Raw genomic sequence first — 25,434 nt, 5'->3', positions numbered from 1 at the left:
AATTGGCAATACACAGTTATTTCACAAATCAACATTACAAAAAAAAGCTATATATTTTTATAGCAGTAAAAATATACACATCTCAATATATACATAGCCTACACATCTCAATAGTTGAACTGTAATATAAATAACATAGCATATATATAATACTAATTAATTAAGTTTACAGGCAAGATGTTTGGTTGATTAATCAAGGATTTATGTGAACCAAGCTGTGCCGTGAAATGTATTTTTAATGGATGTCTTGTGTTTATGAAAGGCACTGACTCAAGCATCCCAACACTATCACAAGTGCAAACTGGAAACAAGGATCAGGGAGAGGCCCAAGGTATGAACTTGTTTGACCCAGCAGAAACTCACTGCAACAACTGTGATCACAGTGAGTCAATCAGAATGATTATAGGAAGCCCAACATTTTCTTCCCCAACCCAGGGTGCAGCACTTCGACTGCAACTTAGTGACCACTAACTGACCATTTTTCTGATTATGAAAATGTTGCAGGGTGGCTGAGCCCTCTGAATGTGGACGGGTTGGCAGAGAGGAAGGTGTCTGATCTTACCTATGAGCAAGTTAACACCTTCCTCAGCTACAAGAACATGGGTAAGTTACAAATACAAGTCATTGTAAGAACAAAAACATTTAAATAATCAGTTCTACAGATGTAGCATAATTGTGTCTATTTTTTTTAGAGAGAGAGATCAGTGAATTGAATGAATGCATGTACTCTTTTACATCATGGCACAGGGTATGATGCTGATGATGGACATCTGTCTCTGTACGCCACACCTGATGACTGCAGTGAAGCCCAAGGCATTAACTTACTTGACCTAGCAGAATCTCACTGCAACAACTCTGATCACAGTGAGTCAATCAGAATGATTACAGGAAGCCCAACATTTTCTTCCCTAACCCAGGGTGCAGCACTTTGACTGCAGCAAAGTGACCACTAACTGACCATTTTTCTGACGTCTTGAACATGTTACAGGGTGGCTGGGCCCTGTCAATGTAGACGAGTTGGCAGAGAGAAGGATGTCTGATCTTACCTATGAGCAAGTTAACACCTTCTCCAGCTACAATAACATGGGTAAGTAAAAAAAAAACAAGTCATTGCAAGTATAAAGAAATTGAAATAATTAGTTCTACATATGTAGCATATATTGTTAAGAGAGAGAGAGAGAGAGAGAAAGAGAGAGAGAGAGAGAGAGAGAGAGAGAGAAGGAGCGAGAGAGAGAGATCATTGAATTGAACTAATACATGTACTCTTTTACATCATGGCACAGGGTATGATGCTGATGATGGACATCTGTCTCTGCCGTACGTCACATTGAATGACTGCAGTGAGGCAACGGGAGGCTACTCCTACATCTCTTTCACATCTCTCTATTAAATTTGTATTTAAAAACAGAAAGGGGATGGGGACAAAATGCTAATATTATTATTATTGGATTATTTTAGTTGGATTAATATTATTATTGGAATGTTATTATTTTCACAACTGATTCATAATACTGAAAAGTATTTTATCCCATAAAGATATTGAGGCATTTCAATGTGTGTGTATGTGTTATACCCCTGAAATGAGGAGAAATAATGAAGTGAAAGTGAAAGTGACTCTATGGCAGAGGTGGTGTAGACACACATACTCCGAATTCCACCTCTGCATTTGACCCATCCAGGGAAGTGACTGACACAGCACCCAGTGAACACACACACGCCCGAAGAGCAGTGATCGGGGTTAGGTGCCTTGCTCAAGGGTACTTCAGCCGTGGATGTGGGCATGGGAAAGCAGTGCTCAACCACTTCCACCGCCCACATTTTTCCTACTGGTCGGGGATCGAACTGGCCACCCTCCAAACCCTAACCAGTAGGCCACGGCTGCCCCACAAAGTGATGCAGAGATTCTCATCAAAATGGATTTTTTTAATCTTTTTTACAATGGTCCATAGTTGCAGAATCTATACCTGACACCTTGCCAGTGTGTACACGGTCCATATACAGTCCATCAATGTTGACTGGCTACAGTATAGGGCAGGCAATGATGATTGAGTTAATTCGGATTCAGCCAGAGACAGATAACAGGCAAACGGAATCACAAGGTTGACTGGAGATTCAACCTAACTTTACAGGGAACTAAATACTCAAAGTTCTAATAGAATGATCTAATAAAATAAACAGACAGTCCATGGTAGGGATCAAACAGGAACTGCTTGTAAAGGGGCAATGTAAACGCTTGTAGCCTAGGAGTTGCAAAGTCAACAAAACAGCAGATGGCGCTGTAGGGGCATCTGCCTTGCCTTCCATTCACCTTATCATAAGGCTGGTGGATCGTGTGACTAGAGAACAAGAAAGTTGATTCGTCTCATTTTTATATTAATTAAACGATTTGACGATTCTTTACATCCCATCATGTATGATTATTATAGATAGCTCTATCTTCCACATTAAGCTTCCCTTGCCTCCCAGAGTTATGTTTGTGTATGGTTCATACACCACGCGGTTTCGTCGTAGCTTTTTTGGCCTTTCTCGGACACCACACTCTGGACTAACGCGAGTTGGGGATAGGATGTCTATTCACAACGTCAACTAAGGCTAAATGTTTGCCGCCATCGGGAACAACTATTAGAGAGTTATCTAAGGTAGCAGACGGTCCTTCTCTAAATGGTGAACCAGTCCACATCTTGACTACGGCTCTAAACATTAACTTCGTATACAGTCTCTAAAGATATACAGTCAAGACAAGTTAACTTAGTGATGCTTGCAGTTGTTATTGGAATGTTACATTAGTTGACGTTAACTAGGTAGTTAGATTGTCTTTGGTGTGCAAATGCTAACCTGGATGTAACGTGAATTTAGTTCGCTGGCAACGAATTATAATATTTAACAGTATTAACATACATTTTGAGAACAACGAGCGAGCTTTGGCTAAAACTCGGTTGCTAGCTGGTGGATAAACTACCTCAGAGCTTGGCACCATATGTATTACAGTTTTTAAATGGGTAGGCCTAAGTGTATGGTTATTGTAGCAGAATAATTTGTAAAGTAGTCTCATTACACATTTAGAGCTTTATTTACACGTTTACAAATCAGATTACACACGCAGATTGTGAATCACATTTCCAGATTCCTGTACACAGTTGCACAACACGCAACACACGTGCAAATAATTCTGCTACAATAATAACTACATATAAGTGGCATGTGTTAGATAATGTTAGCCATCAATAACAGTTTAACACCTGGCATTTGCTAAGATAACTTAAGTGTAGTTTTTACTGACAGTTGATGCTCTGCAAGACCAGTAACACTACGTCGAACTACATTCGAAAGGTGATCAACAAAAAGCAGAGCTTCTTTCCCAAACAATGGATGAGGGGGAAATAGCATTACTCAAAATCGGTGAGGAAAATACATTTCTTCATGTTTAAATGTTGAAACATATAGTACAGACTTTATACCAACAAGCCATCACCTTTTACTTCAACATTTGCATTGCAGAGAAAGCGAAAGCCTTTTGGAGAAATGTGGACGTGGACAATGTGTTTGAGATGTTACTGCAATACCTGGTACACCTTAGGGAGTTGATCAAGGGGAACACTGCATCGGACAAAGGTAAGCACAAGGTATAGCTTTCGAGATATCTATTGTTCATGTGTAAGCTGCTTGTTTACGCTACTGACAGGCTCATAATGTAATTATAAGTGTCATTACAATATGGAAAGGATGCCCAGAGAGAGAGACCTGTGTCTGTTTACCTAGTTATTTCTATAACATGCAATATCATCACCATTAAACCGTGTTTAACATCACCTAGAAAGGCTGAGGGTGCCTAAAAGACTGAAGACTAACATTACCAAACCTTGGCCACGTGAATGGTGAAGTCAAAAGGCACATACGAAGTTAAACTCTGATAAAAATGGCATGTAAGCCTTAACATTACTGAAATGAACATTAGGACCAGAAGTGAATACCATTGTATTCATTGGCGTAGCCAGTAAGGCTTCATCTTCTATGCTAGAGCAGCATCTTTGCCATATGACTGAGTGAAAAGGTTTGTAGATATATAAAAAATTGATACAAATAGCTACATTCAACTCCTAGTTAGGCTGGTACACTTGATATGTCAGGTGGTACAGTCAATGTAAAACCGGGAAATGTACATTTTTATGTTTTTCATAAAACATGAAATTGCTAGCAATGGCATTAAGCTGATATAGCCATCTGAGTAGAAGCCTGTCTAGATACAAATGTCAGGTGGTGCAACCAGTAAGTCAGATGGCACAACTGCAAGGAATGTCACTATATGAAATAAATAATGTTATTTAAAGCTTTAAATTATATTTGTAAAATGTTTATTTGTTTAAGATTAAATATGTTATACACCTTCAAACCTTTTTCACGATTATAATTTTTATTAGACTCATTAAAAAAAAATATTAGACATGCCGCAGGAGTGCATAATAAATGATCCAGATGCAAGAGAAGCATATCTTCATGTCATAAAGAAAAGATATGCATCTTGATAAACTATAACGCAAGCCTGGATAACAATTTGTTTAGGTTTAATTACTTTATAAAGTAGTCAGACCTTCACATTTTTAGATGGGAATATGCCATTTTTTTAAGTTCTCATGTTAATAGTATTTCGAGGAGAAAGAGAGAAGAACAAATTGTGGACCCCCCACTTAGCCAGCTGTCCAGAACAGAAAAAAGGTGAAGCAAGAGTGGAAGTAAGACCAGAGCACAGGAAAGGGAAATGGGACTCTGTTCTATGGGAGTTGTATCCATTGACTCAGGTGTCAAATTCAAGACTCCCTCCAAAGCCATTTTCAAATATCCCTCCATGGACCAACATTAGGCAACAGTAACCAATATGAAAGCTTTGAAACAGAAGACATACTACTTTCCCTTGAATACGTGGTACCACTTCCCTTTTTAACTATTAAATGTTTTGCCAGCTTTTGCATTCAGAAAAAAAACATTCTCTTGTTTGTATGGGGATATGGTAAAACGAAAGGTTCTTTGAGTGACCAAGCAAACCCTAAGGGATTACTGTCTATGATATGAAGGATAGATGCCTCATGCAAACCCTTAATAAATGAAAAAAGTAAAAATAAATGTGTATTTTGGTGTGAAGTACGTGGGCAGGCAACTGAAATGTGTGTCACTGGAGGCACGCTAAAAAGGACTTTGGCGCAATATCACCAAAACAGGGTTTAAAAGGACTTCAGCGTGAATGGGAGAATATGGCGTAATATCACCAAAACAGGGTTTAAAAGGACTTCAGCGTGAATGGGAGAATATGGCGTAATATCACCAAAACAGGGTTTAAAAGGACTTCAGCGTGAATGGGAGAATATGGTGTAATATCACCAAAACAGGGTTTAAAAGGACTTCAGCGTGAATGGGAGAATATGGTGTAATATCCCCAAAACAGGGTTTAAAAGGACTTCAGCGTGAATGGGAGAATATGGTGTAATATCACCAAAACAGGGTTTAAAAGGACTTCAGCGTGAATGTGATAATATGGTGTAATATCACCAAAACAGGGTTTAAAAGGACTTCAGCGTGAATGGGAGAATATGGTGTAATATCACCAAAACAGGGTTTAAAAGGACTTCAGCCTGAATGGGAGAATATGGTGTAATATCACCAAAACAGGGTTTAAAAGGACTTCAGCGTGAATGGGAGAATATGGTGTAATATCACCAAAACAGGGTTTAAAAGGACTTCAGCGTGAATGGGAGAATATGGTGTAATATCACCAAAACAGGGTTTAAAAGGACTTCAGCCTGAATGGGAGAATATGGTGTAATATCACCAAAACAGGGTTTAAAAGGACTTCAGCGTGAATGGGAGAATATGGTGTAATATCACCAAAACAGGGTTTAAAAGGACTTCAGCGTGAATGGGAGAATATGGTGTAATATCACCAAAACAGGGTTTAAAAGGACTTCAGCGTGAATGGGAGAATATGGTGTAATATCACCAAAACAGGGTTTAAAAGTGAGTTTCAAATGAGTGTTCTGCAAAGGTTATCTGTTTTCTTGGTTGTAGTACTGGTTCAGTGTGCATTTCTTCATTTTCCTCCTCATTCACGTAATGCAGAAGTCATTGCTTACCCTTGAGCCACACTTCCACAAGTGTTGGCAACGAGGGAGTGGATGACTGAGTTCTTGTTCGATATTAGCCAATCAGAGAGGAGCTAATTGCATACCAGTATTTAATATTTGAAAGCCAAACTAAATGGCCGCCGACCTAGTGATCTACCCTACCACTTGCATCTACCATTCAGGGGAGAACACCTGCCAGGACTTTAATAAGTCAACACAACACATGTGACAACTTGGGTCCCTGGTTTTGAATAAAATGTTGTATGCCACATTTCTGGGTCACCTCAGTTTTGGGTAACCTTTATTAAAGGTAAACAAGGTTTTAACTCAGAGTGGTGTGTCACATAATGTACAGATTTCAATTTTCTGATAGTGGCCTTAGTTTTGGAGGAATCAACAGTTTGACAACGTGCCTTGCTCTCCCCTATTTGGGCACTCAGCCCCAGAAAGTATGGAATATGCACTGATCCACTTTTTAAATTTGATGTTTCTACCATCCATACTTCATGTTCATGTGTTGTGCTTAATGTGTTTCCTGTAGAGTATGTCCAGGGCATGAATGTACTTCAAGACCTCGAAATGAAGGATAAATTGAACATGAAACATTATGCAATTGAGGAAGTTGTCATCGGCGAAGGTGTGCCCTCCAAATATTTCTACATATCTTGATTGACATCTTCTCTGTCTCAATAAGCAATTGATATTCATTGGTTTGTTGACATGAAACAGACACTAGTTAAACCCAATGTTGCTTTTTTGTTGACAGATATATTAACAAAGTCTGATTTGGGCTGCTCACAACTGACGTTCAAGGAAGCAAGGCAGTTGGAGGATATACTTCCTGAACAGAATATAAGGTATTATTTTTTACCATGTTTGGAAGAACTATTATGTAAATAACTATGACTCCTCATTTGTTTTGTTAAAGGTTTGCATCGTGTTTGGCACAATGTAGACAGTGTTGGTATATTCCCCAAAAATGTTTTTTTTGGTTTTATGTTTACCTCCTCAAAAGGAGATTATGTTTCGGTTTGGTGTTTACACAAAAACTAACAGGCAGATTTGTATGAAACTTGGTGGAGGGGTGGAGCATGGGGCGGATCCAGGATTTGTTCTTGACTTTCTTTATCACTACGAGAGGCATTAGCAGAGGTCTGTATTCTCCATATTACCAACTCACCAGTACACACAGACAACTCAAAGAAATGAATCAGCAGCTAATACTTTGTAGTAATTCTGTGCATGGCCAGTAATAAGTATGTTTTCTTAGTTTGCTGTATGTTCTAGTATGAGCCATTTACTGTATGCCTGCTTCCACTTCCTTCAATCAAGCGAGCAGGACGCTTTTTGCACTGCCCCAGCATGAGATTTCCTTTACTGTCATTTCAATTCTTCCTGGATTCTTCTATTTAAATTTTAGTGAACAAAGTTAGTGAAACTGGCAGATATTGACATTGGACCTCATTCTCATTCTCCCTCTAACCGAGTTAAGAAAAAGTTAAGATGAAAGATTATCATCCGAGATTTGTTCTTAACTTTAGAATTTAGAACGCTAAATAGCAGTTGTAAATCAGCCAGATTGGAGTGCGCCCATGTTCTTAAGGGCTGAATTTCTGAGAAATCGTTCGTTATTGCATTCACATCAATTCTTCAGACATCCTTGGATTTAAATAATAATAATAATAATAAATAATAGAATATTTGTATCATTAACAATTACGCTTCACATTTATAGCCATGATTCTACGAGGCATCCTGATGTCCTAAATAAATAAAAGCAGTACACTGACACTGCAAATGTCAGTGCATAAATAAAGAAGCACTAAACTCAATCTCATGGATATAGCCAGTGTCGAATAGAATCTACATTCTGCAACAGTACCTCCACCTCTGCACCAGTGAAGTTAGGTCTGCGTTTACTGGCTGGTGCACCACCTGTGTGAGCTTTCTGTTGTGATATGATTTTGTCTCAAGTTGCTTTTGCGTTGCCTGTGGATTCTGTTTTGCACAAGGCTCTGTAGTAGCATGCCCTTAAACAATCAAACAAAATGCATTCCTTCACCCAAAGATCCAGCTCCTGCTTAAAGTGCTCTGAGCTACTACAGAGGATTACTTTTTTGGAATCAAAGATGAATGCCAATTCTTCAAAGATGGATGAGCTACAGCAGCAGATCTCTGAGGGAATGTAGAGAATGTGTTTTGACAAGCTGATATCACTGCTGATGGAGCAGCTAAATGCATCCACCCAACCAAGCCAAACAGGAGTACTTTTTGGAGACACAGACCCAAACACCCCAAATGCTAAAAGTTTTTTTTATTGAACTCAAATGAAGTACAGCACCTGGAAGGTCGGGACAAATAAGAAGCGGCTCCTACCACCAGTTCAATCCACAAACCATTTTTTTGTGTGACTCCACTGTCAGACATGTACAGTGGGGAAAATAAGTATTTGAACCCCTACCGATTTCGCAAGTTTGGCCACTTGCAAAGAAATGTGTGATCTAGAATCGCCAGGGGTTCAAACAAATACTTATTTTCCCCACTGTAGATGGAGAAGAGATAATTACATGCTGCCTTCCAAAGGCAGCCATCTCCGACCAAAAGAAAAACCAGACTTTCAGAAATTGTGTCAAAACTACCAAACGCATTATTGTGCCTGTTGGTGCATTGGTTCCCTAAATGAGCTAGGAATGCAAACTTTATCGGTGGTTGACCGCCAGCACAGGGAAGTTTTGTGTCTTCCCAGCTGCTCAGCCTAAACATCTTGCTCGCAAAATCATGTTTTTGAACTGGGATGAATCTCCGAGACAGATTAAACCTATTCTGAAGTAGCAGAGAACATTTCAGTCATAATAGAACAGAACGCACCTGGATGGGGACCAAGGTCTTTCAAATTTTCCCTCCTTCTCCCAACTACATTGAAACCCTCTGATAAGCACTCAGCAGCTGTACATGAGGAAAACAACACAATATCTGTGGAACCAATTTCTGCCCCAACATGCTGAACCAGAGGTGGAATGCCCAGCCATGCAAGAGTGTGACAACAAAGACATTGTTGGAATGATGCTTAGCCAATCATATGCTCCAAACCCCCCCTTGATCTCGGCAGTAAAATGGAGATTGGGCTGTGGAGCACACAGTAATCCATAGCATTGGTGTAGCGGTCATTATCTATCTATGGCCCGTTTCCATTACAGGCGAAATCACACGCTTCACTCTCATTGGAGTTGAATGGGAGGTGAAGTTCTTTAACTTTATGCAAATAAGAACCACCTGAAAGCCAATCAATTCGGTGTAGGATTTGGAGGCCTACGTTGTTCACAGGGGCGGGAGTAACACAGAAAATCGAGAACAAGATGGCGGAGTCAGTGTTGCCAACTTAGCGACTTTGTCACTAGATCTGGCGGCTTTTCAGAGCCCCTTGGTGACTTTATTAGCAAAAAGTGATTGGCGACAAATCTAGAAACTTTTTTTATGTCATTTGGTGGATTATTGTGTTGACAAAGCACTGAAAAAGCATCTCACATATCCCGTTCTGCAGTTCACGTTTCAACCGTTCTCACAAGAGCTGAGTACAGCGAGGTCTGTCTCCTCTCCACTCAGACAGCGCCTGCACGACCAGTCTGACTAGATAGCAGCAAAATATTAGAGCTTTGTATTTGCGCTCAAATTGTACCTCTCCTAGAAAAGCTTAATGTGCGCATGCGTAGCATATTTGCATATTATGCTAATTAGCTGATTACTTCATGTAGCGACTTCTGGAGACTTTTGTGAGAGCTAACAGCTACTATCCTTACAGAAAAGTTGGCAGCGCACTTTCGGGAGTCTGTTACTGGGAAATATTTTATGTGAATAAAGGTGTGTACACCACTTTTTAGATGTCTACATCGACTAAGTTTGTTGTTTATATGCTACACGAATTATGTCAGGGCAAACAGAATATTGCAGGTTTTAACTGAAGCTATCAACCATTATTGTTAGCTTGCTGCTAACACTTTAACCGAAGATCCATTAGAACACATAGTAGCTAGCTAGGTGCTAATGAGTTACATATAACGTTAGCATGCTGATTGGTGAATTATATGGTGTTTCTGTCCCAGACCGGGACATTTAAAAATGGAGGAAAAACTCATAACCGCCATGGCTTCGTTCCCAATCTTGTATGACGTCACGCTGTCTGGCTACAAGGACACTTTGAAGAGGTTGGATGCGTGGACGAAGGTTGCAGAGATTGTCGGTTCTGATGGTGGGTTTAATTATTTTTTATGCATTCAAGAGGTTGCATGCTTTAGCAAAATTTAGTCTCTGCTTTAACATAGCAGGATATGTTGGTCGTCGTTAATGTCATGGAATGGCTTTTGCATTAAGTGCTTTTGAAAGGTTTAAAATGAAGATAAACACAGATAAAAGTTTTTAAACCCTACCCTGACTTGTCATTGCTCAAAGGAAGGGAAACCAGTACAATGAAATACAGTTTAACATCTAACCAGTAGTGCCATCATAATAACGTACGTAGTCATATACATACTAATGCAATTTCTACAGTAAAAATGATAAACTAGGCAATACATAAGCAACTTTTATTCTTGACAAAGTGCATTGTGGCTTGAGGTAGTCAGACAGTCCATAGTCCGTGTGTAAGAGAAGGACAGGTCATGTGTCGATGGCGATGTCGGGCATATTGATTTAATATTTCTTCTCTCTCTCCCTCTGTGTGTTTGTGTGTGTGTGTGTGTGTGTATACATATTTTCTCATAGCCAAACAGTGTAAGGACAAATGGAAGAATCTTCGTGATACTTACTTGAGAGAAAAAAAGAAAGAAAAGGTGAGGACCAGGAGTGGTGCAGGGCGGACTGACCATCGGCCATGGAAACATTATGCAGCCATGGGTTTCCTGGCTCCCTTCGTTGAAAACAGGGTCAACTCAGGTCAATTTAAACTGCTCTGCCTAGTAGGAAACCGATCCTCTAGCAGCCAGGCAGCATCCCCTTTCACTCCAGGCCCACAGGAGAGCAAGCAAGTGGAGGAACACACATCGGCGGATGAGGCAGAGGCAGTTGAGGCTAGTAATTCCCCACTGATGGCCCAGGTGCCCCCCAGATCCCAGAGTGAGGTCTTTGGTACCTTCAGCACCCCCCCTGGACCACCTGGTACCTCCAGCACCCCCACTGAACCATCGAGGAAGAGGAGCCGAGGATCCAGGGAATGGAGCAACACCTCATCTGAGGACAGGGAACTGACTGCAGCTGAGAGGCAGACAACCCCAACCCCCACCCCCCCTCTTGATGATGATGATGATAAACTGTTCTTCAAAAGCCTCATTCCTGCACTGGAACGCTTGCCACGATCCAAACAGTCAGAGCTTAAATTTGCCTTCCATAGAATGATCTATGAGGCTGAGCAAGCACTTGAGGCAGGGCTGTGGTCACAGTAATTGGGGTACCAAACTGCATCTTTAGTTTTCAGCGCACTGGTCACAGTGACTGGGGCACGATACTGCATCTTGAGTTGGCATCAGTTGCCTTTACCTGCGTTCAGTTATGTTGGGATGGGTTGGGTTTTGTATGTTATTTTGTATGTTATGTTTTGTTTCTGTTTCTGACGTGGCAAAAAACAAACATTATGTTAATGTTAATAGTAATGTTCATATACTGTTGTGATATTGTTCTGGAGCATGCATGGCACTGACAGAATGGATTTTCATCCGAGACTCAACAGTTTTAGTCAGCGAGCCTGAAATGAACACATTTTTATGAAAGTAAATTTTCTAAATAAAAGTTCCTGTTCTCTTGCCTACATGGCCTTACGTGTGATTTACCCCTTCAGAAGAATTCATATTCAAATTCTAAGGAAAGCATAATATAATATACCATTGTTGTATAAGTCCATGGTTCACATTACGGTGTTAAAATGATACTAAATATATGTGTTATTATACTATAACCCCCCCCCCCCCCAGTTCTATTTGGTCTGAATACTAAATGTAGATTTACAAACCTTGGGAACAATGCTTGTGCAACATTTGGAAGTTGCTTTTCAATGATCAAGATGGGTGACTCTTAAAAGAGCCTTTGGTTTGGTTTGGTTATGGTTGCCAGGCTACAGCACCCTCTGCATTGAAATAGGCAGAGAATATCTCTGACACGGATGGCAGCTCTGCCGGCATTGTTGCTCCCAACACGAAGTGCATAACATGGGTATGGTTTAAGGTATTTAGAAGAGGCGTTCGTCCAAAGGGACCTAAACGAATTTTGATAAAGAGTCAAAACAACAATGGGAAAATGAAGCAATGAGCATATTGCAATTAAATTAATGTTTAATTAAGTCCTGTTCAGTCCTGGAATGGGACAGGGCTGAATCGGGCCTGAACTAGGGACTTTTGGAATGGAATACAATTCAACGATAAAAAAAGCTTAGGTTACCTAGTAACAGAAATGACTTGCTAGTATTTGTAAAATAAAAAACTCGAAACTTTCCGGAAGAAGGAAGGACACTGTTTCCAACTATTTAATTCCATGTTTTAATGTTGAGGACCGTTGTCTAGTGGTATATTGATGTTTTAATGTTGAGGACCCGACCTAAGCTACCTTGTCTAGTGGTATATTCATGTTTTAATGTTGAGGACCGGACCTAAGCTACGTTGTCTAGTGGTATAGTCATGTTTTAATGTTGAGGACCGGACCTAAGCTACGTTGTCTAGTGGTAAATTCATGTTTTAATGTTGAGGACCGGACCTAAGCTACGTTGTCTAGTGGTAAATTCATGTTTTAATGTTGAGGACCGGACCTAAGCTACGTTGTCTAGTGGTATATTGATGTTTTAATGTTGAGGACCGGACCTCAGCTACGTTGTCTAGTGGTATATGGATGTTTTAATGTTGAGGACCGGACCTAAGCTACCTTGTCTAGTGGTATATTGATGTTTTAATGTTGAGGACCGGACCTAAGCTACGTTGTCTAGTGGTATATTGTAGGGCTGTCAACGAATAGTCGAAGTTCGAATATTCGTTCGAATGGTATCCAAAAACGCGAATTCGAACGTGAAAATTAATATTCGAATGTGCAAAAACACTCCCGCGGTCCCTCGTGTAATGTTTAGTACTGAACTTATCAGGACTCTTATTGTGAAATGATGCGTGAACCGGAAGCTAGTGTAACGTACCTGAGATTGGAAGACAGTTGATTTAATAAAGACTCCTGAACTTGCAGTATATGTGGATACCGGGTAATACTTTCTATGATAAAGTACAAGTCAATACATGGTGTCAGAAGTGAGATAATATTCGAATGAAAAAAAAACACTCCCGCGGTACAAGCGCCTATCTGCTTTGTGAATGAGCCTCTGTCTGTTCGCGATGTGCCTAGTTTTAAAGTAAGGAAGCAGTGCTGCTTGCGATGATCGTTCTTATAGCCTAATGTTTTTTTTTTCTTTGAGAATAACCCAGCAGTTTAGCCACGGTTGCACTACATTACAAAATCATATAGCCTACGTTCATCAGTTTTGTTCCTGGCGATTTTAATTGGTTGTCTGTGCAAGACAACAGACATGGACATTTATTCTTTCTTATTCACAACTGTTCTGAGCTGGACTTACACAGGCTATGCCATTCAATAAGCATCCGAAGTAGAGCAGGGGAGCTAGTAGTCTGGTTGGTGAAAGCTGCTGTAACGCAATGTTCTCGGCAAAGTCCGAGACAGCTTTTTTTTTGCATTATTGACGTATTGACGGCAACTGCGTAAAATAGACAACCAGATATTCGAATAGTTCGAATTCGTGATTTTTTTACAAACGAACATTCGAATGTCATTTTTGAGCAATTTTGACAGCCCTAGTATATTGATGTTTTAATGTTGAGGACCGGACCTAAGCTACCTTGTCTAGTGGTATATTGATGTTTTAATGTTGAGGACCGGACCTAAGCTACGTTGTCTAGTGGTATATTGATGTTTTAATGTTGAGGACCCGACCTAAGCTACCTTGTCTACTGGTATATTGATGTTTTAATGTTGAGGACCGGACCTAAGCTACGTTGTCTAGTGGTATATTGATGTTTTAATGTTGAGGACCGGACCTAAGCTACGTTGTCTAGTGTTATATTGATGTTTTAATGTTGAGGACCGGACCTAAGCTACGTTGTCTAGTGTTATATTGATGTTTTAATGTTGAGGACCGGACCTAAGCTACGTTGTCTAGTGGTATATTCATGTTTTAATGTTGAGGACCGGACCTAAGCTACGTTGTCTAGTGGTATAGTCATGTTTTAATGTTGAGGACCGGACCTAAGCTACGTTGTCTAGTGGTAAATTCATGTTTTAATGTTGAGGACCGGACCTAAGCTACGTTGTCTAGTGGTAAATTCATGTTTTAATGTTGAGGACCGGACCTAAGCTACGTTGTCTAGTGGTAAATTCATGTTTTAATGTTGAGGACCGGACCTAAGCTACGTTGTCTAGTGGTATATTGATGTTTTAATGTTGAGGACCCGACCTAAGCTACGTTGTCTAGTGGTATATTGATGTTTTAATGTTGAGGACCGGACCTAAGCTACGTTGTCTAGTGGTATATTGATGTTTTAATGTTGAGGACCGGACCTAAGCTACGTTGTCTAGTGGTATATTGATGTTTTAATGTTGAGGACCGGACCTCAGCTACGTTGTCTGGTGGTATATGGATGTTTTAATGTTGAGGACCGGACCTAAGCTACCTTGTCTAGTGGTATATGGATGTTTTAATGTTGAGGACCGGACCTAAGCTACCTTGTCTAGTGGTATATTGATGTTTTAATGTTGAGGACCGGACCTAAGCTACGTTGTCTAGTGGTATATTGATGTTTTAATGTTGAGGACCGGACCTAAGCTACCTTGTCTAGTGGTATATTGATGTTTTAATGTTGAGGACCGGACCTAAGCTACGTTGTCTAGTGGTATATTGATGTTTTAATGTTGAGGACCGGACCTAAGCTACCTTGTCTAGTGGTATATTGATGTTTTAATGTTGAGGACCGGACCTAAGCTACGTTGTCTAGTGGTATATTGATGTTTTAATGTTGAGGACCGGACCTAAGCTACGTTGTCTAGCGGTATATTGATATTTTAATGTTGAGGACCCGACCTAAGCTACGTTGTCTAGTGGTATATTGATGTTTTAATGTTGAGGACCGGACCTAAGCTACGTTGTCTAGTGGTATATTGATGTTTTAATGTTGAGGACCGGACCTAAGCTACGTTGTCTAGTGGTATATTGATGTTTTAATGTTGAGGACCGGACCTAAGCTACGTTGTCTAGTGGTATATTGATGTTTTAATGTTGAGGACCGGACCTAAGCTACGTTGTCTAGTGGTATATGGATGTTTTAATGTTGAGGACCGGACCTAAGCTACCTTGTCTAGTGGTATATTGATGTTTTAATGTTGAGGACCGGACCCAAGCTACGTTGTCTAGTGGTATATTGATGTTTTAATATTGAGGACCGGATCTAAGCTACGTTGTCTAGTGGTATATGGATGTTTTAATGTTGAGGACCGGACCTAAGCTGCATTGTTTAGCGGTATATTGTGGGAAGCCATATTAGAGGTCGAGCATTACAGCCGTTTCAAGCGTCAGTTCTTTTCACAAATATAGTGTTTGTAGTGGTTTCCAAAACACAAAGAAATAATCCCACATGCCAGGGTTTTGCGGACTCACAACACGATGATGCCAGTGCAGGTGTGCTTTTACCAATTAGCCAACGGGTAGTGACGTCACTTAAGAAGTCCTGCCTGTCACTGAGCACTTTCCCCACCATGTGACCTAACCTATCCTAAGAGTTGTTTTCATTTATTTTATGTGTACTTGTGCAAGTGTTGCTGAGCACTGTCAACATGTTTCTAGTGTTGATGTTTTTTGTTTACAAATGTCCCAAATATTGTACCTTGTAATGCAGACAGAAGACCATGGCTATTCACCTGTGCTTAAATCTGAGGTAAAGCCCCGGGCCTAGTGGCCTTAAATGGAAAAAGGCTGTGAAACTTTTTTTAAATGTTAAAGGTGCACTCTGCAATTGTAATCCAAACATTTTTTTTTGGTCAAATTCAGCTTTCTCATGATCCTCTAGCGGACAGCTCTGTGTGTGCCCTCATGCAGATTTATGTTTGTGCACAGTCCTGGTTCTGTAAATGAGAAAACACTTAGATTGAGCTTTACACTATTGCAATGTAACTAGAGCTTATCTCTACTCTTATTTTGAACACTACACTGCCCTGCCTCTGCAGTATTTGAAGTAGAGTCTACATCAAGTCATTTGAGGCTGTTTCAGCAGAGGTTTCCTCCAAGCCTGCCCTTCCTCTGCAGTGGTTGAAGTAGAGTCTGCATAATGTCATTTGAGGCTGTTTCAACAGAGGTTTCTTCCAAGCCTGCCCTGCCTCTGCAGTATTTGAAGTAGAGTCTACATCAAGTCATTTGAGGCTGTTTAAAACAGAGGTTTCCTCCAAGCCTGATGTCTGTGACCTTTGACCTCTCTTGAACACTGTCGTTTTACCCTTAATGAAAATATTGAAAACATTCATCTTGCTAAGTGTGTTGCTGGTTTTATTTCTTCCCAGTTATGATGACAGCGGAGAGTTGGAGCCTGTTTTGCTGGACCACAGGGACCCTCTCACCCCGCTGTCACCCCATCAAGACATGTTTGACCTAGTGCTCCTCTCACCTTCACCATATAACATAGAGAATGCCCTGGGTCATTTTGGATCCTCCCAACCCATTTTTGAGCCCCACGAATGCAGCCCTGTCTGCCTGGCTGTCTTACCCCCCGACCCTGACCACTTCCTGGGCCAGAACCCGCTCAGAGCACCCCTGTTGTGTCAGTTCCGACGCCACTGCTCTAGCAAGCCCCAGTTTTCTACCGCAGATGATGTTACCATTACCACACAAATCACTGACGAGGAGAATGAGGGTGTGTTTTACAAGGCGCCGTGTGGGCGTGAACTGCACACTTTTGAGGAGGTGTTGCGTTTTCTACGGCAGACTGAGGCTTTCGGGGTGCTTCAGCCATGGAACTTCAGCTTTCACCCCCTGGTGCGGCCAGAACTCCCCCCCGTCGTGACCTCCCTGAGCAGGAAGGACCTGAGCAGGGGGATTGAGTCTGTGGCGGTGCAGCTGTGCAATGAGGTGGATTCAGCCCAGCCTACGGACTTCCGGTACCGCCGGGAGCGGTGGCCGCACGGTTGCTTCCTGAGTGCGGGAGAACTCTTCTCTGCCTGTTGCGATTGCACTGACGGTTGCTCAGACAGTCGCACCTGCGCATGTCTGCAGCTCTCTCGGAAGGCTGCAGGGGGTCCAGTGCAGTTCTACACGCACCAGAGGCTGCAACAACCTGAGCCCACAGGGTGAGTCACATAGACTATTATAGGCTTAGTCTTAGAGTAATGTAGAGTAATGTTATCTTCATATTTTTCTAAACTGAAAAAGCACCATCCTTAGAAACTCTGAACAGTCTGCTTACAATTGAAGCATATTTAGTGTTGAGTTATACAGTATGGGGGTTATTACAGACTCAGAGTCACAAAGTAGGTGTGACAACACACCCATTAAAAACCAACCTTTTCAAATTATAATTCTATGGTAAATCAGTGGTCGTTTTTGGTTCAAGGTCTCATGTAAACACAACATTTGTTAAGTAGATCTACAATGAACACAGAATAAGGAATAAGAGAACATGGTACTGGTTTTCTGCTGCTGGCCTTTTAAGCAACCAACCAGCTGTTGCAGTCATTTTTTACAACAAGATGCTATGGAACACAAACCTTTGCAAGAGTTGTCATTTAATCTGGCTATGAACTAACCTAGCTATCTCGAGCTTTGGAAAACATCTTAACAGTTTGTAGTTGCTAGCATTTGTAATATGAACTTTGCCTTTTATTGGCTTCATATTAAAGTAGTCTTGGGTTTGAAGTGATTACAACCACTTGCTGGTGATGTTAATTAAATTCAATACAATTTTTTTTATATAACGCCAGAAAAATGTATTGTCTCGAGGCACTTTACAGAGCCCAGAGCCTGTACCCCTTTAGTGCAAGAACAATGGCAACAGGGGCAAGAAAAAAAAAACCTGTTAGTCAGGCGGGAAGCTTACGCAGAACATAAGGGGGGACAAGTGTTGTACACAGCATGCATTTGGTAGATGTACATTATGTATATGGGCCATTCTACCGAATTGGTGCAAAGTCAGGTCGGAAATATTTTGAGATTTTGTATGTTTTATTCCCAAAACTTTGTCCGTATGTATATTGTACCATATCTAAAGTACACATACCTAGTAAAAGAACCGTCAATTTTTATACTGTATTTTCAGAATGTGTTGGAATGTTTTTCCTCTTCCAAAAATTGTCACTACCGAAACATCGCACTTACTATAGTAAAAAAGTATTATTAGTGTTCCTTCCCTTCATTGAAGACTATTTTTACAAACTGGGGACATGATTTTTTGAGTATAGTTTATTTATTTAAAAATTAAACCCACAATGAATCTAAATCTTACAACTTCTGTTTAAACTAAATCATAAAGATCTTTGAAATAGCACTATTGGAAAAAAAATCTAAAAATTGTGTTATTTACAGAAATTGAAATTTAGATGTCAGGGTGGGGGACACCTACTTCCCAATAGAAAGTACCCTATAAATGATGATTTTGTATATATTTAGCTTATCACTATCTAATTTAATGCCTTGGGTTTAAATAGATCATAACATATTCTTAGTTAATATCTATGGCTAAATACTTAATTGTTTTGTAAATAGTTTTTATGAGGGACCGCACTTTGCACCAATTCGGTAGAATGGACAAACCACATATGGTACATGATGCATACATAAAACAGCTTAGTGGGTATACACTGTGCTCATAGGGTTACTGTTGCAGGGGTAAGGAAAGTAGGAGCAGAAAAAACATGTTGGTGAAAAAAAGAAGTGAGTGGGTAGAGTTTGGCTGTCCATATGTGTAGATGAGTAGTAGTGGTGGTGAGGAGCAATGTTTCCACATCCATCAGCAATTTGATCATGCTATTAGGAAGAGAGAACATTTATCTTAGTAGATTTGGGAAACAGATAATGAGGTACTTTTAGGTAGTCAATTAACAGAAGGCAATATGGCCATTTTAACAGTATGAATATAGGCATTAGCAATGTGATATAAAAGGAGAGTGAGAGAGAGAGAGGCTGCCTGGGTAGGGGTATGGGAATTTATATTATTAAGCATTTCTTTTTGTTATGTTTAGTTATGTTGGCTGGCACGGTGCATGCAGTTTTAAGTTTTATTGATTTGGGGGATTTTGAGTTATGTTTAGTTATGTTGGTTAGCTTTGGTGCATGGGGAGTTTTAACACAAAAGTCGTACCCAGCCGCAACACGTGGCTTTTAAAGGTATTTATTGGTTGAAAATGGCTCAACACGTCACCTTAGCCAATGCCCACACTTTAGCATTATGTGTAGTTTATATTGTACTACATTACTGTAGAACTCTTCACATGAGTTGTTAACCCTGCATTAAATCTGTACTGACGTCAGTCCTGAGAATGATAATGATATGATGATCTGTGTGTCTGTGTAGGCTCTATGAATGCAGTCCGTGGTGTGGGTGTGATCCGTATCACTGTCTGAACCGTGTGGTCCAGCATGGTGTACGCGTTCGTCTGCAGGTGTTCCGCAGACGTGACCAGGGCTGGGGAGTCCGTTGTCGTGACGACCTTGATGCTGGGACCTTCGTTTGCACATACGCAGGTGAGAGGGGAGGCATGTTCCATGAGATTCATAACCTGCTTCTGGGAAAGATCAGATTTTTGTCAGCTGCGTTTCAATGGTTTAGAATCAGACTGAAACACAATGGTGCTCCACATCATTTGACCTTTGACCTCCTCAAATGACTCTTAACTGTTTGTAACAGAGGCACTCTGAATGAAACCTTTTCTTCTCAGGTGTGGTTCTTAGAACAGAGCAGAGACCAGAGGAGTCACCTGTGGTGAAGTGTGCTCGCGAGGAGCCCGTCTCAGACGATGAGGTGGAGGTGGTGGAAGAGTGGACTCTTCCAATAACAGGATCGTCTGCAACGACAACCGATCCTTGTTCTCCGTCCCACATCCCTGTCATTCAGAGACCCACAGACCACACACTTCCAGCAACAGATGGAGATGACGACTTTGTCAGGAGAGAGGCAAGTTACCAGCGTGTTTCTCTGGGGTGGCCATTTTGATATGGCAACTCAATTCGACATGGTTCAATGGTTATATGGTTATAGTAATAGTATTTAGCAGATGCTTTTGTCCAATGCAACCTACTAAACATAAAAAAAAGACATTAGACATTCAGACTTTTAAAAAGTAATAGAAATAAGCCTAATGACAAAAAAAAAAAATCAACAAACAATACTTGGTACCAATTCATAATATTATATACCAAATTATTAAATACAATAACTATGACTATAGAGTAGGCCGCAAGCAAATTAACTAAATGACTACCACCTCTTCTCATTTTTCCTCTAATGCTATTTCCTCTAACTAGTACTTAACTCGCACTTACAGCACTCTTGCACTTTTTATCCCTTATGTAAAGTAGTATTTGTAACACTAGGTTTCTATTGCTCGTAACTTGATTGTTTCCCCCTTTGTATGTCGCTTTGAATAAAAGTCTCTGCTAAATGACTAAATGTAATGCCCGCTTCGAGACATCTGGGCTAGATAATGGAGCTGCTGCCCCACCTGCTGGCACAGACCACACAGCCATGGTAACAGCAGAGGAGGTAAGACGCATCCTCAGGTCTGTGAACCCAAGGAAGGCAGAGGGACCAGATGCCATTCCAGGAAGATTGCTCAAAGAATGCGCATACCAGCTCGCAGATGCCTTCACGGACATTTTTAATATGTCTTCAGCCAAAGCGGCCGTACCAACTTGTTTTAAACAGCAATCTTATTCCTGTGCCCAAGCAAAGTAACATCAGCACCTTGAATGACTAAAGACCTGTGCCGCTCGCTCCCATCATCGCCAAGAGCTTTGAGAGACTGGAGTCGAGGTGGTTAAGGCTGGCCCCCCTGTCCAGCTCCCAGCTTTCGCTCCCTGGACCAGCATCAGTATGCTTACAGGGAAAACAGGTCCACTGAGGACGCTTTTGTCACAGCCCTCCACAGTTTTTCATGTAACCTCATGCTATGATCTTACACTTATGCTATGTGTTTTTTTTTATCATTTTGTCCCTCTGATCTCATTTTTAATGTCAGGATCAAGAGAGAATCCTGTCAGTTGGAAAAGTAGGTAAGCTTACATCCTGAAATTCCTACTATTCTCTTGTTACTTGTTGGAATATATGCATTTCAGTTCTTTGTCATTGACATCTTTTAATCTTCATGACCTCTTGGAAATATGAGGAGAGATTTCATGTTGAAATGTTGTGTTGTCTGGTTAGCTCCGGTGACGGTGAGGGGTGAAGAGAAGATGGGGATAGAGGAGGAACCCCAGCTGAAGGAGAAAGACTCCCAACAGAGGACAGGCCCTCAAGAGGATGTCTGGAGATCCAGTAGCACAAAGCAGAATTATTACCTTGATGCCTCTAAAGAGGGAAATGTGGGCCGGTTCATCAAGGTAAGACTAGTTTATAAACTTAAGTCATATACTACACAACAGGTTGGGTTTCCTTTTTGGTCATTTTTATGTTAACATTTACTTTATACAAAAGTACAGGTGATACAGATGTATAAGAGGATTCACAGTCAATAAACAAACAAACAAACCAAAAAAGTTTTAAAAAGAGAGATATTTTTTGTTTAGAATTAGGCAGAAGAGTATGGGGTCCCATAAAAAATGTCCCGTGTTGGGAGTAAGTTGAGCCATCTGAGGAATTTTAGAAACTCTTAAACTTGTTCCTCCTTCTTTTCCAGTACAAAGAGAGATCCCTTGCTGCCTTTCAGGTGGAAAGACTTCCAGAAACCCCCTATCATCAGTTAGATTACATTTTAGGTTACATATTTAAGGATCTCTGAAAAGATCATTTACAACACGTATCCTATTTGGCCAACCATGTATTGCGTAAAAGACCCTTTTCCCCATACAGATTGTGGTGTTCTTTCTTTGTTTGCATTGTGAAACCCCCACACTCTTGAGTGCTTTTACCCGTAGCCACTGGGAATGTTGTAAAAGAGGTTAGACTCCTTAGGGCTCAGATACACATACGCGTTTTTGTAAAAACGCGACGCTAGGAAATGCATTGATTCCTATGGAACGGGGCGCTTTGCGTGTATCTGAGCCCTTATGTGCCAACCGTCTGGCTAGCTTATTCATTTCAAATGCTTTTTTATAGAATTCCACATTTCTTCCATCTCGTAAGGCTAAGCTATGTTCAGTCTAATCTGTTTTTTTTTTTCAATCCATAAAAACTCCTTAATCAGTTAAACAGTATTGTTGGAAGATTCCATCAGAGATGGTTGCTGTTACCATTTTGGTTGTGGAGCAACCACCATCTCAATATATCCCTTTCTGTTTGTCAGAATTGTACTTTTTAATTTTAAGCTATATTAATGGATATCACAATTTCTAGATCTGGACATAACCTAATACCTAGAGATATTTAATTCCAACTGGAATCCAATTAAACTGGTGACTGGCTGCACCCTCTTGATATCGGCATATCTTTGGATTTATTTTTGGCCAGCGATTCCAGGAATAGTGTGAAGAGTAGAGGATTGAGATGACCTCCTTGGGTTCACGTTAGACTAGGGAAGGGCGCCATTATTCCATTAATTGTTACTCCTGCCCTTGGATCGGAATGAATTATGCTCAGCCATTTGCTGGCAGGTTTTATACCTTCCCCACATCCAAAATTGTTCTAAGAGTATTGCAGTGAATGTAGTGTAACCCTGATGCTTATGTGTGTGTGTTTGATACCCTATTGTTAGTGAATGTAGTGTAACCCTGATGCTTATGTGTGTGTGTTTGATACCCTATTGTTAGTGAATGTAGTGTAACCCTGATGCTTATGTGTGTGTGTTTCATACCCTATTGTTAGTGAATGTAGTGTAACCCTGATGCTTATGTGTGTGTGTTTCATACCCTATTGTTAGTGAATGTAGTGTAACCCTGATGCTTATGTGTGTATTTGTCAACAGCACAGTTGTAGCCCGAACCTCTTTGTACAGAATGTCTTCATCGACACCCATGACCCCCAGTTTCCCGTCATGGCTTTCTTCACAAGCAGGTATGCAACTCACCTACTAGCATACTATTTCTTCAAATGTGTAACTGATTCATCACCAAGCTGAAATCTGTCCATACTTCCAATCCTGCTTTCTCTTAGGACAGTGGAGGCAGGAACCGAGCTGACCTGGGACTACTCCCACAACGTCAGTAGTGACTGAACAAGAACGGGACAGTAGGAATGTCAGCTGGCAGCATAATGGAAGGCATCAGGGATGAAGAAGAGAAACAGAAGATGCATGATAACAGCACTTATACACAGCTGGATTGGAGAGATGTGTCACAATATTGACCGCAGAAATACTGTAAAGATGTGTTTGTTTATCCAGATGGTTGATTCAGGGCCCCTACCATCTAATGACTCCAAAGGATTATTCAACCTTTGTGTTGGTAAAAATCCACTGATTGTGGCTCTGATCAGCTCCAGATACTCTTCACTTTCTTAAATAAAGTTAGTCACCATGATAATATCATTACTTTATTCTTCCAAGCATGGGTGACCGGGTCAGTTTATTTAGCTGGGGTGGGTGATAAAACCCTAATTGAGCTACTAGTACTTAATTACTGGTTACTGGTTTAATCGTTGTTAGCTCTTGAACAATACTTGGCCCTGATCCCTCAATCCAATGTTGTATTGAAAACCCCCAGCTGTGATGCATATATGCAGAGAAACATTACATCCAAAACTGAAGGTGAATTACATGCTTATGCTAGTCCTGTCCGACACAGAGCTTTGAGTTGGAGTTGAGTACAAGACTAACAGATACACACTCATCTGGTGTACTGTCCTTGAGAATGTGATACACCAAGCCAGACAGCTGTGGGAAGCCAATACTTGTTAAAAGTTTAGACTTCATCCCCTCAAAAGAAGCTATATATTTGGAATGCAGTGTTCAGAATAACATTAACAATAGTGTGGTGACAGCAGATCATACTGAGTGTGGCACAGCTGCTCATCCAACCCCACTGGCATCCTATATCTGGCCTAATTTAATTGTTTTAAGACCTGACATAGCTATGCTTCCCCTTGCCTCACCAATCTCTGATCTCAATGTCTAGCCACTCGAAGTAAGGGATGGATTTCTTGTTTGTTTGAAGTTCAGGTAGGAATCTTTATTGTGTTCAAAAAGTCGTCATTGTGATATCCAGATCTAGAGAAAAGATATCATAATTACGAGATCAGGATCTTAAAATGATGAGAAGAAGTCATGGTGGTTGTCAGTCATCAGTTCTTGATAGGGCAGGGATGATGGTGATATCTGAATAAACCCACCGTTACATTTCTTGGTTTGACACACTGGGACAGATTAATGTCATCGTGAAATATTGACGGTATTACACTGTGCACACATCTAAAGTCCTTGGGGTTGTTCAGGTGGAAATATAAGTTGCAATACTAGTCAAACAGGCATGGAATTGGAAAAAACTAAAACATGCAATTCCACCAACTTCACCTCTCTGATGAAGGGAGAGTTTATGGTCACCAAAAATCATAGTCAGCTGTGTTAAACTTACTCACACACGTTAACATGGTTGTTTTTTGAGAACACAATACAAACACATTTGTGAACTGGAATTAAGTCCTATAATAATGGCAGAACAGACGGGCAGGCCATTAGACATCAGGCTCCTAGTCCACACCTTTTGAAAGCATGCCCGGGTTCAAAACCCCGCAGTGGCTATTTCCATTAAGTTTGAATTATGTTGTTTTGAAGGCATCATTCATGTTGCAGTTTATAGGCACTGGCCACATGCAATCTGATCATTCAAAAACTGACAAAAAACATATTTGCCAACAAAGGTGTCTGCGGCCATGCACCTCGGCCAAAGAGGGAGGTAACACCAGCCAAAGAGTGAGCAGATATCACCAGTTTACATGATTTAACCAGTTAAACACTGGAAACACAGCAAATGGGTTCTATCCAGAGCTAAAGAGAGTAGCATCTGGAGCTGTTATCAAATGGTGGCAGCTACATTTTGGTCACAGTAGCTCCTATATTGTAGCCCCTACAACTTCTGTTCAGTCACGCTCTGCCATCGCTACATCTACAATGAAAAAGCCTATTCAGATGCACTGCTTTATGGTAAAACATACAAACCTGTTTT

At 40.7% G+C, this 25,434-nt stretch overlaps 1 protein-coding gene and 1 long non-coding RNA gene across 2 annotated transcripts; both read left to right on the top strand.

The window, feature by feature from the left end:
* The first annotated feature begins 2,612 nt into the window (after positions 1 to 2,612).
* On the top strand, positions 2,613 to 23,595 carry setdb2 (SET domain bifurcated histone lysine methyltransferase 2). Its single transcript, XM_080835796.1, has 12 exons — positions 2,613 to 2,639; positions 3,283 to 3,399; positions 3,499 to 3,612; positions 6,655 to 6,750; positions 6,880 to 6,970; positions 16,695 to 17,477; positions 19,697 to 19,866; positions 20,061 to 20,296; positions 21,360 to 21,393; positions 21,545 to 21,720; positions 23,241 to 23,329; positions 23,429 to 23,595. The coding sequence occupies exons 2-12, from the start codon at positions 3,366 to 3,368 to the stop codon at positions 23,487 to 23,489; spliced, it is 1,884 nt and encodes a 627-aa protein (XP_080691922.1). The 5' UTR covers positions 2,613 to 2,639; positions 3,283 to 3,365; the 3' UTR covers positions 23,490 to 23,595.
* Positions 10,285 to 11,910, top strand: LOC308363098. Its single transcript, XR_013968592.1, has 2 exons — positions 10,285 to 10,359; positions 10,872 to 11,910. It is a non-coding gene; the product is annotated as an uncharacterized lncRNA (long non-coding RNA).
* Positions 23,596 to 25,434: the final 1,839 nt, after the last annotated feature.

The sequence above is a fragment of the Sprattus sprattus genome (genome assembly GCF_963457725.1).
Source record: "Sprattus sprattus genome assembly, chromosome: 3".
Classification (NCBI taxonomy): domain Eukaryota; kingdom Metazoa; phylum Chordata; class Actinopteri; order Clupeiformes; family Clupeidae; genus Sprattus; species Sprattus sprattus.
Note: the sequence above shows the minus strand (reverse complement) of the source record. Positions and strands in the feature narration are given on the sequence as shown.

What these genes read in the sequence shown, in the direction of transcription:
- setdb2 (XM_080835796.1), top strand. Translation starts at nt 3,366, where the DNA reads ATGGATGAGGGGGAAATAGCATTACTCAAAATCG. An exon ending in GAACACTGCATCGGACAAAG is followed by an intron (nt 3,613 to 6,654) that starts GTAAGCACAAGG and finishes TGTTTCCTGTAG; the next exon opens with AGTATGTCCAGGGCATGAAT. An exon ending in GGAAGTTGTCATCGGCGAAG is followed by an intron (nt 6,751 to 6,879) that starts GTGTGCCCTCCA and finishes TTTTGTTGACAG; the next exon opens with ATATATTAACAAAGTCTGAT.